At 34.2% G+C, this 12,870-nt stretch overlaps 1 protein-coding gene across 1 annotated transcript in view; it reads right to left on the reverse strand.

Moving 5' to 3' along the window:
- Positions 1–12,290, reverse strand: part of LOC128545869 (uncharacterized) — a 33,793-nt gene extending 21,503 nt beyond the window's left edge. The window contains exon 1 of the mRNA XM_045349437.2: positions 12,055–12,290. Coding sequence (XP_045205372.2) covers positions 12,055–12,197 — 143 coding nt within the window. The 5' untranslated portion in view covers positions 12,198–12,290. The remainder of the gene's footprint in view (positions 1–12,054) is intronic.
- Between the last annotated feature and the right edge of the window lie 580 nt (positions 12,291–12,870).

Genomic DNA, 12,870 nt, shown 5'->3' on the forward strand with positions numbered 1-12,870 from the left:
GTAAACATACATGACGTCAGACGTGTTGCGACGTTAAAAAGACCACACAGCAAAGTTCCCTTTTATTTTATTTTTTGCTGCATAACGTTATGACATTCTCATTTAGGAAAATAATGTGAATCGAAAAACAAATTGTAAATAACAAAGTGCAACTACAATTTTCATCCTGAGATCGGCATTTACAGTGGGTGATATGCAATGAGTGATAGGGATTATATCTCACTGATAAAACAGTATTTCATCAGTTAGCATAAAATAAAACGTGTTTTTCATCTTAAACCTGCTTTAAAAATAAATGAATTATTCATATAGATAGGTGATCCATGATGATGGCGTATCAAACTGTTTAAATATTTCCGTATTTATTCGATAGCTACAGGCAATTTTTCTATTTGTTGTCAACATCAGGTGACAAAATTTCACACCGTCTAACTTGCAAAAGAATTAACGATATAACGTAAAAACATATCCCCCAGACTATATCCTCCGCACTGTTCAATTCATAAATGTGGACTATAACTTCCTCCCACTTTGATTCTAATGAATGAATCTTAATTCAAAAACCATATTTGGTGAGAAATACAGAGCTGTTTAATGGGCTAATAAGGTTATGTGCAGTAATTCAGACTATCGTTAATACCCACCGTTATTGAAACGACGCCATCTCGTTTACAAAAAAAAAATACAATACAATGACACACACACACAAACATAATTATGCAGTATATGCACGAATTCTATCATTCGGTTATTGATAAGTACTTGAGACCGCCACGTTAGGTATTTTAAATTAAAACAACACTTACAACTGAATCACGTGAACTCGAAAGTTGTCAACAATTTAGCTTTCAGCACTTGTTTGTTTGTTTTCGGTTTCTTTCCGTTTTTCCAACAGTATTTCAGCTATATAACGGCGCGCAGTTAACTCAGATAATCAGTGTATTTGGATTCTGTACCGGTACTACCCAGTTATCTGCAAGTAAATGCCAACTTCTCCACATGATTGCAGACAAAATGTCCTTCATAAACGTAACTGCAAGTATTTGCAAAGTGTTGAACGTTCAAAACTGCAATCCGTAGATTTGCGCTCTCTCTCTCTCTCTCTCTCTCTCTCTCTCTAGCTAAGCGAGTGGACTTGCATAAAGCATTGAAATTTGGATGCGGGGAAGAGAGTCAGATCGTCTATGGAACGGTTATCTTTTTCTGAATCCAGCGGCGCGTGAGGGTGAGGATTGGTAATCCGGATCGTAATTGATCTTCAGATAAAACTTGATTCAGCAGCAAATTTAGTAATGGTTAAAGGCTCATAATGCTAAATCCTATATTTGATAATTACTTTCTTTAACATTTGTCAAAGGTTTGAATATTGCTGTATATACTAAATCTCCCTTTAATCCTCTTTAGGCTACCTATAGCAGTTCATGTGCAATATTAAAAGTACTGTAGTGCCTTTTGTACCCTATAAAGACATCTCTTTGGTAAGGCAATACACATAGTGAAATACAAAACACAATGTTAGTTTTATGTTTCTTCCTTGACGAATTGGCTTAACGTAAGTGATACATGAAAAATAAAATGCCAAGATTATGACCTTGATCTTGATCCTAATGACATTGTTTATGCGCTCTGCAAGACGTTTTTATCGGATGAATAGTTGATGCAAATTTTAAGAAAATCTTCTCAGCGTGTAATAAGATACGGAGCCGACATAAATTCGGACTGGCAGAAGGGGAAACAGACGAACGGACATGCGTGACTCCAATGTAGCCTCCATTTTCTGTGTATCTGGGATTAAGTTAAGCAAGACAGACAAGTGATATTAGTTTCTTTTTACCATCGTCAGTAAAGGTTTTCGATGAAGGAAGACACTGTGTGTACCTCCGAGCATTATTGTAGGCACGGGCGGGCACTAATGTAGAACCATTGACCTTCAACAAGACGTTTGATGACTTCCTTACATTAAAGAATCCCGAACCACAAGTGAAGTTTCTAACCAACAGAGGTGAGGGGCAAGTGATTACAAAATCAGCGACATTAACTACTTGACCACGGAGACACCTTCGCATATAAAAGTACAATTAATTCTGTTAGTTTGAAATGTCGTGTAGAACATAATTACACAGGGTTTTTTTATATTTTACGAAGAATAGCGTGCATGTAATGCCATTAAATTGATATTTCAATTAAAAGTATTCTTTTCAACATATGTTGCCGGTTTTGCCAAGCAAACAGTAGTTTCAAGCCCACATGTAATATAAGAGCCAAAATATAAAACTTGCAAAATGTATTTAAATGAAACTGTTAAAAGTAGGAACTTCTTCTTCTTCTTCTTCTTGGTGTTAACCAAAAGTAGGAACAATACTAGTATGGTACTATCTAACTGTGAAATTTAAAAAAAAGACATATCAATAAACGAATAATTAAAACAAAGAAATAGAAAAAAAATGTTTATAAAGTGAGGGTAAACTTACCACCAAGTCATGTTATCTAATGCTTAAAAATCAGAACAAATATAACTATCAGCCAAGTGTACCACGCCCTTTTTCTTCGACCCTTGCACAAAAAGTACTAACACTTTAAAGCAAATAACTGCTTTTAAAATACCGAAATTCTGAAGCTGCGAATATTGCAATACTATAAAATGTTTACTATCAACAACAGGTATTATTATCTGCACCAACTGTAAAAGGCTTTGCAATGCCTTAAAATATGTTTGTTTCCGGTATCCCGACCTATCCCGTCGGTATCCCGACCCAAAATGTTTTTATGGCCTTGGAGAATATTTGTTTTTGATTTAACAAAAGTTGCAAAACTGCACTTTTGTGCTTTAAACATGGTAAGTGATGTTAGAAATCAACTTACTGATACTCTAAAGGCATAATCATCTTATTTGTATTCATTTTTAACATTAAAATAATTTCCGCAAAGTCTAAATTAATAAAAAAGTATTGAAAAACAAATCCGACCTACCTACCCTATGTTTGGGGGCATGTTACCGGAAGCAAATAATTTGTTTAAGCCTATGCGATATTTACATACAATCGACAAAAACATCTTAAACCTTATTTATGTACTAGTGATCACGATGAATGACTGATATGAGCAATACCGGAAATATTTGAAAATGCACTAGGGTAAACAAAATCACTCCTAATTATAAGTATTTTTAGTGATACACATTTATAAAGACTTTAGTGTTTTTGATCTTATTCTAGATGTAGGTTTGGTCTAAATAAATAATTGTCTGTGCTCATTTAGAGTCCGAGTTTCGTAGTAAACAATTTCTTCTACATTGTTTTTTCTTTTTTATTATTATTTATTTATTTATTTATTTTATTAACATTCAGCTGTGAGAGCAGCATTTACTTTATTCTTAGCAATATTGATTAAGTCGGTTTGAACTAAAACGTCAAACTCTTGTTCTTTTTGATTATCTGGAATGAAATGCATAGGCTCCACATCTTTCTTTTCATTTGACAAAGTTTTTTCGACTTGGAAATGTTTTATTAGTAGTGTGTAAGCTTGAATCTAAGATACTGCAAAGAGGAAAACATTTAAACTTTAACTTGTTCATTCAGATGTAAATTGCCTATTTTCTTTATCTCTCTTGCTGGCTGAGTCATGTGCTCTTTGTCTTTTCTGGTAATATTTTGTTTGAACCCCTCGAATTTGGCTTCATTGATGACTGTAGTGGTGCCCCGTTTGTAATTGTCTATATTTTCTGCGTAGCTATTCATTTATTCACGTTTGTGACAAAGCGCTAGAATAATGGGCGTTGCTATTCTCTGACAGCTCTTGTTTTACACTATACTAAAAATGTTTGAAGAAATTACAACATTCCAATATGTCCTATCATAACACTAAGAGACTAATAGGTGATATATGATTCAAAATGTGCGACTGCATGTTTTAAAACAAGTTACAGAACATAATAAATTATCTTCCTAAAAAGGCCGAATCAAATAGAATAAAGTATAAGATAATATATACTTTTGTTTTTTGAAATGTCAATCATCAAAGGATATTAAATGTGACTTGCTTTTGATGTTCATAAAACTTGTCATTATAAATCCACTGTTTTTGATCTAGTATGTGGAAAATTGGCTGTAAAGTAGATAATTTGTCATGGTTTTATTGTACAAATAACGGCAGTAAAAAATCGGTAAACTCTATGTTTAGTAACTGTTAAATTGCAAACAAAAGTTTATATTACTGTTGTACTATGTGGCTTAATATGTACGAAATATTTTTGTCTGTTGTGTAGTTTGATGGAATTACGTTTTTAACAGTTTTGCTATAATATACAAAGCTCTAAAATTGTTCTGTATGATTAGCGTAAACTATGAAAAGGCTTCCGGATCTGTATATGTTATTTTCTGTTTATTATAGAGATTGTACTTGCTTCTCTTTTTACATGGTATTCTATCACTTTTGCCGTTGTCGGAGGTCCGTGAGGCATAATATTAGAACAGTCCGTCTGTCAGTGCATCGCACTTTCTTGTGTTCTTTACACTTTTTGTAGTTTCCATCCAACAACTGAAATGAAACTTTGTATACATCTCAAACGTTGGTTGGATGTCCCTGTTTTTGACTTGGCATGTTTCTATCAAACATGTTCAGGCGCATGTATCAAACAATGTTGACATCGCTCTTTTTTGTATTTATTTTCAATTACGTGTGTTGATAAAGTACAAGCAGTTTCAATATCAATAAGTTTTGCCTTCTATTTGTCAAGTTAGTTGTATAGAGGCACGGGAATGTAATATTCTTGAAGTTGTTCAAAGACATTAATTCAAAATATAAACTGAGATAATTTTCCCCTCGAAAGTACATGCAAACATTTTGACCGTGTTTAATGCAATGAACTTTTTTATTAGGATCTGTAATAAAAGGACTTGTAATACAGTATTTTAAGAATAAATTAGTCGCACCATTAGAAAACCAACACAGTGCATTTGCGACCAGCATGGATCCAGACTAACCTGCGCATCTGTGCAGTCTAGTCAGGTTCCATGCTGTTCGCTTACAAAGCCTATTGCAATCAGAGAAACTGTTACCGAACAGCATGGATCCTGACCAGACTGCGCAGATGGGCAGGCTGGTCTGGATCCCTGCTGGTCGCAAACGCACTATGTTTGTTTTCTCATGGTGCGGCTCAGATATTTGTATACGTCACTCGGTTAACATTCTTCTGAAATAAATCTGCTCTTACACAAGGTACTACACGAGTAAAAGTCTAGATCTTTCTAACGATTTCTGTATCATTTATGAGAGTTATTCATTAATCAGACCTAGACGATCCTTACGAAGCATTTCAAAGCAAACAAAATAGTCGAATCTGTTCTTAAGGGCTTCTTTTGATACATTAACTTTCTACCCTTAATTGTGATAGTACCGGTATGTATATCCTCATTAAAATATACATACTACACAGCTAAAGTCCCATACGAATTATTATTTTTCGTGTTAAAAACAGATAAATCAATTTTTTGTTACAGATGAAAATCAGAATTACGTGGTAAGAACATCATTACTGTTGATAAAACACACGAACCTATACAGCTGGAGGGATAAAAGGAGGTAATAAAAGCAATGGATTTAAAAAAAAATGTTTTCCACTATTTTAATCAATATTCAAACCCTTAGAAAATACGTGAGAACATAAATATCAAAAATTAGTTTTTAGCAAGAAATAGAATAATTTATGTCCATAACAAAAACAAAGGCACTGTGGGCCTTTCAATTTTTTACTTTAATTGCGAAAAGGTTTCGGACAAGCAGACGAACGTAATTTCAAGCGGACAGATTTAACAAAATACTGTAAATTTGAAAAATGCACACATTCATTAAATGCCTTCTACACATGTGCTGCGTACATGTACATGCCTTAATTTCTTTTTTAAATTTTTTAAATAAGCATACTGTATACTGCCTATTGTGTATGTATCAAGGATTACCTAACGGGGATGAATTTAACCTCTTTGAAACAGACAGACTGAAATATTTACCAGTGGTATCTTCAGTACATATTTGGTCTGGTAGCTGAGTTCTGATTTTAAAGTATTATTTGTAATTTGCTGCACATAACACCATGTATAACAGCTGTTATTTTGATTTTGTTTTGCAAGATAAATTAATACTTGGCCAAGAAGATTGCGAAGGCGCTTTCATGATTTGTAATTTATTAAAATTCTGCTGTATATGCCCCTTCAAAATGATTTGAAACTGTTTAGAAAAAGAAGGAGTTAACAATTTTGTCGCAACCCAATCAGTTTCGCATCCGTTCTTGGTCAACATTTCTAATGTGTTAGTAAACTTGTCTATTATTATATTAACACGGGTATTCGTTTTAACAAAACTGTGGGTTTATTATGCCTGTAACTGCACGTACATTTGTATAATAATTACCTTTAATCAATCAGTGGTTATTTCGTGAAGTAAGTTAAAACAAAAAGTTTAAACTATAATTTCGATTAAAAGCAAATAAACTTTTTATGTAGAAAATTGATATCCGTGATGACTGACACATCAAAGGGGTTTTGATTAAATTTTGATGTTTTTTATTTTTAATCAACAACAGCTACAAGCAAAACTACTAGATTCTGCCACTTGTATAATATCACCCAACTTGCGAATTATTTTAAATTTTAGTTTATTTTTACTTTTTTATTATCATTGAAGAAACCAATTTGTTTCCAATTTAAATTTACAAAAATATAATTTCATCCAGCTTGTTAATTAAACTATTCATTTTACCAATTTTGCTTACATTATATGCTTTCTACGCAGTTAACTATTGAAATTCTCATCGTTTTCTGACATATCTAATGTTTATGATAAAAAAAGTCAGCAAGGTTTATGTTGGCAATATGACTGGGAAGGATGCGATAACTCTGGCAGAACTAAATTAAAAGAAAACTTGGTATTAAACCCTTGCAATGCATTTTGAAAAATAACACATTTTTGCATTCAGTAATCTGTAACAACATTTACAATAACTTGACGATATATTTTCAACCTTTGTGTTTGATAAAAGCTATCTACATACCAAGTTAACTGACAATAGGTTTAAACAAACTAAAGACATAGAGTGGATGCCATTTATTTTTCATTTTTAGTAACAGTGACCCAAAATATCATCGAAAGCTATGCTACTCACCAAATTTTTGCTCACAGTATGTAAGTTTAAACTAAAATCATAAACCGGATACCACCCTTTTGATAACCAAACTGAGCAAACATATCACTTCTAAATATATATGACTTTGACCTTGACCCAGTGGCATTAAAATGACCTTTGTATTACAAAACAAAATGAGCTCAGTGGGGTTTGAATCGCTGCCCTTCCGTTCGACACTACAAAAAGTAGCTTTGGCTCAAGGCTCTAGCCCATTGCGCCACGGTGGAATTTTCCAAATATGAACATTAATTACGTTATGCTTACCTTGAACTTGACCTTACTGACCCCATAGAAAATCCCAACCTTTACTTTCTTAAAAACTATTTATGAGTGAAGTTTATTTTCAATACATCTATGCAAACTAAAGTTATTGAGCAGAAAACATGTTTCTTTTATTTTCAGCAAGAGTGACCTTGACCTTGACTTTGTTTACTGACAGAGAATCAAGTTTAAAACGGAAATATATATTAAAATAAAAAACAATCCAATTTTCAAGGGCAGGTTATTGAAGATCAAAGCAAGAGAACTGTGCATTTTTTATATTTTTATTTCTGTTTCAGACTTCAGTTGCAGTCAAGTATAAAGAAATTCGGTCCATGGGAAAGACTAGGATTTTGCGGTATCATTTTGTCATGTTCATCAAATTAACAGTCAAATTTATGTTAACTGTCAGTTTTGAAATATGTTAGATTCAACATCAATGTGTATATTTCGTCTTGTAAACGAATTATATCTTGCAAGAGATTGTGATCATGTTTGTATTATTATATGCTTCTTTTCTTATGAAGGAATTAAAGATTTATCTATTTATCTATTTATCTGTCTGTTTTTAATCAATAACATATGCAAGCAAAACTATATACTGTTAATTATATAATACCATCCAACGTGAGAATTACTTTATACCTCAGCATTTTATGATCTCTGTACAAAACCAATCTGTTTCGAATTTAAATTTATAAAAATATAATTGCATCCAGCTTGCCAATTCAACAATTTTCACCTCACCAATTTTTTAGCTCACCTGTTTCATAGTGACAGGGTGAGCTTTTGTGATCACCCTTCGTTTGCTGTCCGTGCGTGCGTCTGTCAACAATTTCTTGTCTGCACGATAGAGGTTTCATTTATGATTTTATTTTGACCAAACTTGCACACAACTTGTATCACCATAAGATCTCGGTTCTTTTCTTGAACTGTCTAGATCCCATTATGGGTTCCAGAGTTGTGGCCCCTGAAAGAGCCAAAATTAGCTATTTTGTCATTGTCTGCAAAATAGCATATTTATTTTTGACTTAAATTTTACCAAACATGCACACAACTTGTATCACTATGAGATCTTGGTTCCTTTCTTGAACTGGCCAGATTCAATTATGGGTTCTAGAGTGATGGTCCCTGAAAGGGCCAAAATTAGATATTTTGACCTTGTCTGCACAATAGCAGCTTCATTTATAACTTGAATTTAACCAAACTTGCACAAAACTTGTGTCCCCATGTGTCACCATAAGATTTCGGTTCCTTTCTTGAACTGACCAGATTCCATCATGGGTTTCAGAGTTATGGCACCTTAAATGTCCACAATTTGCTACTTTGGCTTTTGCAGCCATATAGAGACTTCATTTATGGTTTGATCTGATACAAACTTCCAAAATATCTTCAACAACAATAAATCTTGGATTCCATGACGAATCTGTCAGACCCAGTCGTAGGTTCCAGAGTTTTTTTATATCTGATAACCTCCCATGATTATAATCAAAATTATGGTGTTCAGTTTGGACAATCGTGACATTTTATTTAATACTAAACCGCGATGCACGATGGGACGATGATGAAAATGCGATGCGCGATGGCACGATGATGAAACAACGCCGGTACGATGGTGAAAATCCGATGACACGATGACGAAATCGCGATGGTGCGATGGTGAAATGTCGATGTAATATCGCGTTTTCGTCATCGTACCGTCGCGTTTTCACCATCGTACCGTCACGTTTTCACCATCGTACCATCGCGTTATCAACATCGTGCCATCGCGTACTCACCATCGTACCATCGCGTTTTCACGATGGTACGATGGTGATAATGCGATGGTACGATGATGAAAACGCGATAGCACGATGGTAAGAACGCGATGGCACGATGGTGACAACGAGATGGTACGATGATACGATGGTGAAAATGCGATGGTACGATGATGAAAACGCGATATTACATCGACATTTCACCATCTTACCATCGCATCATCGCGATTTCATCATCGTGCCAGCGAGTTTTCACCATCGTACCATAGTTGTTTCATCATCGTGCCATCGCACCATCGCGTTTTCGTCATCGTACCATCGTACATCGCGGTTTAGGATTCAATAAAAAGTCACGATTGTCCAAACGGAACTCCGTACAAAATGGATTTATATCAGTGAGTACTTACAGGACTTATTTGAAATTTCATTATTGTCATTAGTTGGACTGAAACAATCAGGGTAGATAACTATGGACTGATTTTATATCAAATTACCTCCCTTTATTTCAAATTAAAATGGGTATAGCTCCGTAACTAATGGAGATACTGATCTGAAATTTCATTTATGTCAACAGACAGACTTGGACAATCAGTGAAGATACATATTGACTGAATTTATGACAAATTACCGTCCTTTGTCTTTTTATCTAAACGAATACACCTTAACAGCTTCAAATGAGATTGGTTTGAAACGTTATTTATTTATGTCTTCCATGGTAAGAAATAGTCATATTAGATAACTTTGTATAGGCTTGTACTTTGTATCTTCTACCTGCATACCAATGCATGATTACCTCCCCGATTTTAATAAAATGGATTTATCTTGGTAAATAATTATAGAACTCATTTGAAATTTCATTATTGTCTTTAGTTGGACTGAGGCAATCAGGGTGGACAGCTATCGACTGATTTTATATCAAATTACCTCCTTTTCTTTCAAATCAAATGGGTGTATCTCAGTATCCAATGAAGATACTGATTTGAAATGTCATTTCGAGGGCTCAGAGCGAAACTAGTCTAAGTGTATATAGAAATAGAAGCAGATAGACTAGTTTTGCTCTGAGCCCTCGATTTGTGCCATCAGATGGACTCGGACAATCAGGGTAGATAACTTTTGACTGAATTTGTGACAAATTACCTCCCTTTATTTTATGTAAACGAATATATATCAGCAGCATCTAATGAGATTGGTTTTAAATGTTATTTAAGTCTTCCTGGGTAAGGAATAGTCATGGTAGTGCAAAAATGCAGCATTTGAGCCTAGGACCCTCAAACTTGGTATGGAAATTCATCCTGACTAGGTCAAAGGGACCGTTACAAGAAAATGTTAATCCTGATGATATTTAATGTGTATGCCTATGTGCTCTATGTCAAAACTCGATCGTATCATTTTGAGCAATGATACTCTGGTGAGCGATACAGGGCCATCTTGACCCTCTTGTTACTTTATATTGCTTTCTACGTAGTGATTTATCGAAATTTTCAACAGTGACAGCAATACAGTTTTTATAATGCAATATAATGTATAAAATAGTGCGCTTAGCTCAATAGGGACATCATAGATCTACGGATCGCTGGGTTGCAAGTTCGATCCACGGTCGGGGCGTATGTTCTCCGTCTCAATTTATAAAATACATTGTGACTGAAATCATTTGTCCTCCACCTCTGAATCATGTGGAGAAGTTGGCAGTTACTTTCGGAGAACAGGTTTGTACTGGTCCAGAATCCAGGAAAACTGCCATTTACATAACTGAAATACTGTTGAAAAACGGCGTTAAACACTAAACAAACCAACAAAATAAGTCAAGTTAGTGTTTCGGAATAAAGGTCAAAAAATAACAATTTACACAAAATAGATTCGTCTATGTAAAATGTAACGATTGACAAAAGACATAAAGTTACCGCCTGATTATTAAAACTTAATACAAACTGGCAAAAATTAAAGTTCAAAATGCATTGAGTGGAAACATTCTTCCCTGTCTTGCCCGCACCTGAACCGGTTTCATTTATATTCCTCGCTCTGTAAATAATTCAGGAGAAACATTTTTTGCCACATGATCTGAGGTGTATTCGTTTCTCAAGAATTTTACCAAGCTGGACCACACTCGAATGTGATCCAGGCCTAACAAATCATCTGGAGATTCATACAGTATGTCAGGTAAAACTTCTGTAATACTGACGTGATATAATACTACATATCCTTAATGGAGCCTCCGTGGCCGAGTGGTTAGGGTCGCTGTCTTTGAATTACTTGCCCATCACCGATGTGGGTCCGAGCTCACTTAGGGCGGTGATTTTTACATGTGAGAAACCATCCATCTGGCTTACGGGAGACCGATGGTTCTATCCACGCGCCCGCCCTTGATGATATATTGCACGAAAAAGAAGGCAATTCGAAGGTGAATAAATCAGTTTTTCATTTCGTTATTTGTTTCTCTTATAAAAACTCTTAATTAAAATTACTGCCCTTATAACAATACACGGATGATTTGTGACGGTAAAATAGACAGTAGTGGAAATATCTTTGTATATAACTCAATCCCGCACTGTTTAATTGTAAAAAAAACAGAAAGGAAACTGAGAAAAAAGATTTATGTAATGAATAAAAATAAAAATGTAGACCTGGTACCAAAAATATATATTGAATATTTTATAAAATGTAATAACGACTGCACTCTGTGGATGGATCTTGAAACTAAACGGTTCATGTTCGAATAGCAGATGTGATCGTAAAACATAAGTTATCATTATGTTAAAGATAAATAACACACTACCAAAGTTGTATTTAAAAAAAAATATCTACTTGAAATCAGAAACAAAATACTATCTGACAATCTGAAGTGATAAATGGACTTACCACCAAGTCATGTTATCTAATGCTTTGAAATCATCACACTTATAACTATCTGCCCAGTGGACCACGCCCTTTTTCTCCGACCCTTGCACAAAAACCACCGGCGCTATCAAATATATAAGCACAATAAGTGTCCCAACATTCATTGTTAAACTACGAATTTTGCAGAAGTAAAACAACAATCACTCTCTACTGCGTCTGTTACTTCGATCGACGACGCAAAATGTAAGAGTGGTGATTTATACACATAACACCGGATATATTTAAATTGTACTACTGACGAAATATCACATTCTTGTAATAGTACAAAGAGGATATTTGTTTGTCTTGAGTAAATATGGAATATATCTCACTGAGAAGTGAGTAAATCAAATATTTTCACGAGTGCGGAGCGCGAGTGAAACTATGAACATTTTCTCACTTCAAGGTGAGATATATTCCATATTCACGAAAAACAAACAAATTTTCATTTTTTATTTTATGCTAACTAATGAAATACTGTATTCTATCAGTTAAATATTTTCATATCTCATCACTCACACTGTGAAAATATGAAATCTATATTTTCACACTGTGAGAGATATAGCTCCGCCCCCGCATTCAGTATGTATGAATTATAAATTATTTGCTTAAAATAGGATGAAAATTGTGCACTTTGCTCTTTATAGTATATTTCTCGATTCAAATTATTTAACTTAATGAGAATTTCATAACGTTATGCAGCAAAAAATAAAATAAAATGGAACTTTATTTTGTGTGCGTCTTTATAACGTCACAACACGTCTGACGTCTGTTTCCCGTGCTGAGATTAAAATTTGT

This window comes from Mercenaria mercenaria, chromosome 5 (assembly GCF_021730395.1).
Source record: "Mercenaria mercenaria strain notata chromosome 5, MADL_Memer_1, whole genome shotgun sequence".
Lineage (NCBI taxonomy): Eukaryota > Metazoa > Mollusca > Bivalvia > Venerida > Veneridae > Mercenaria > Mercenaria mercenaria.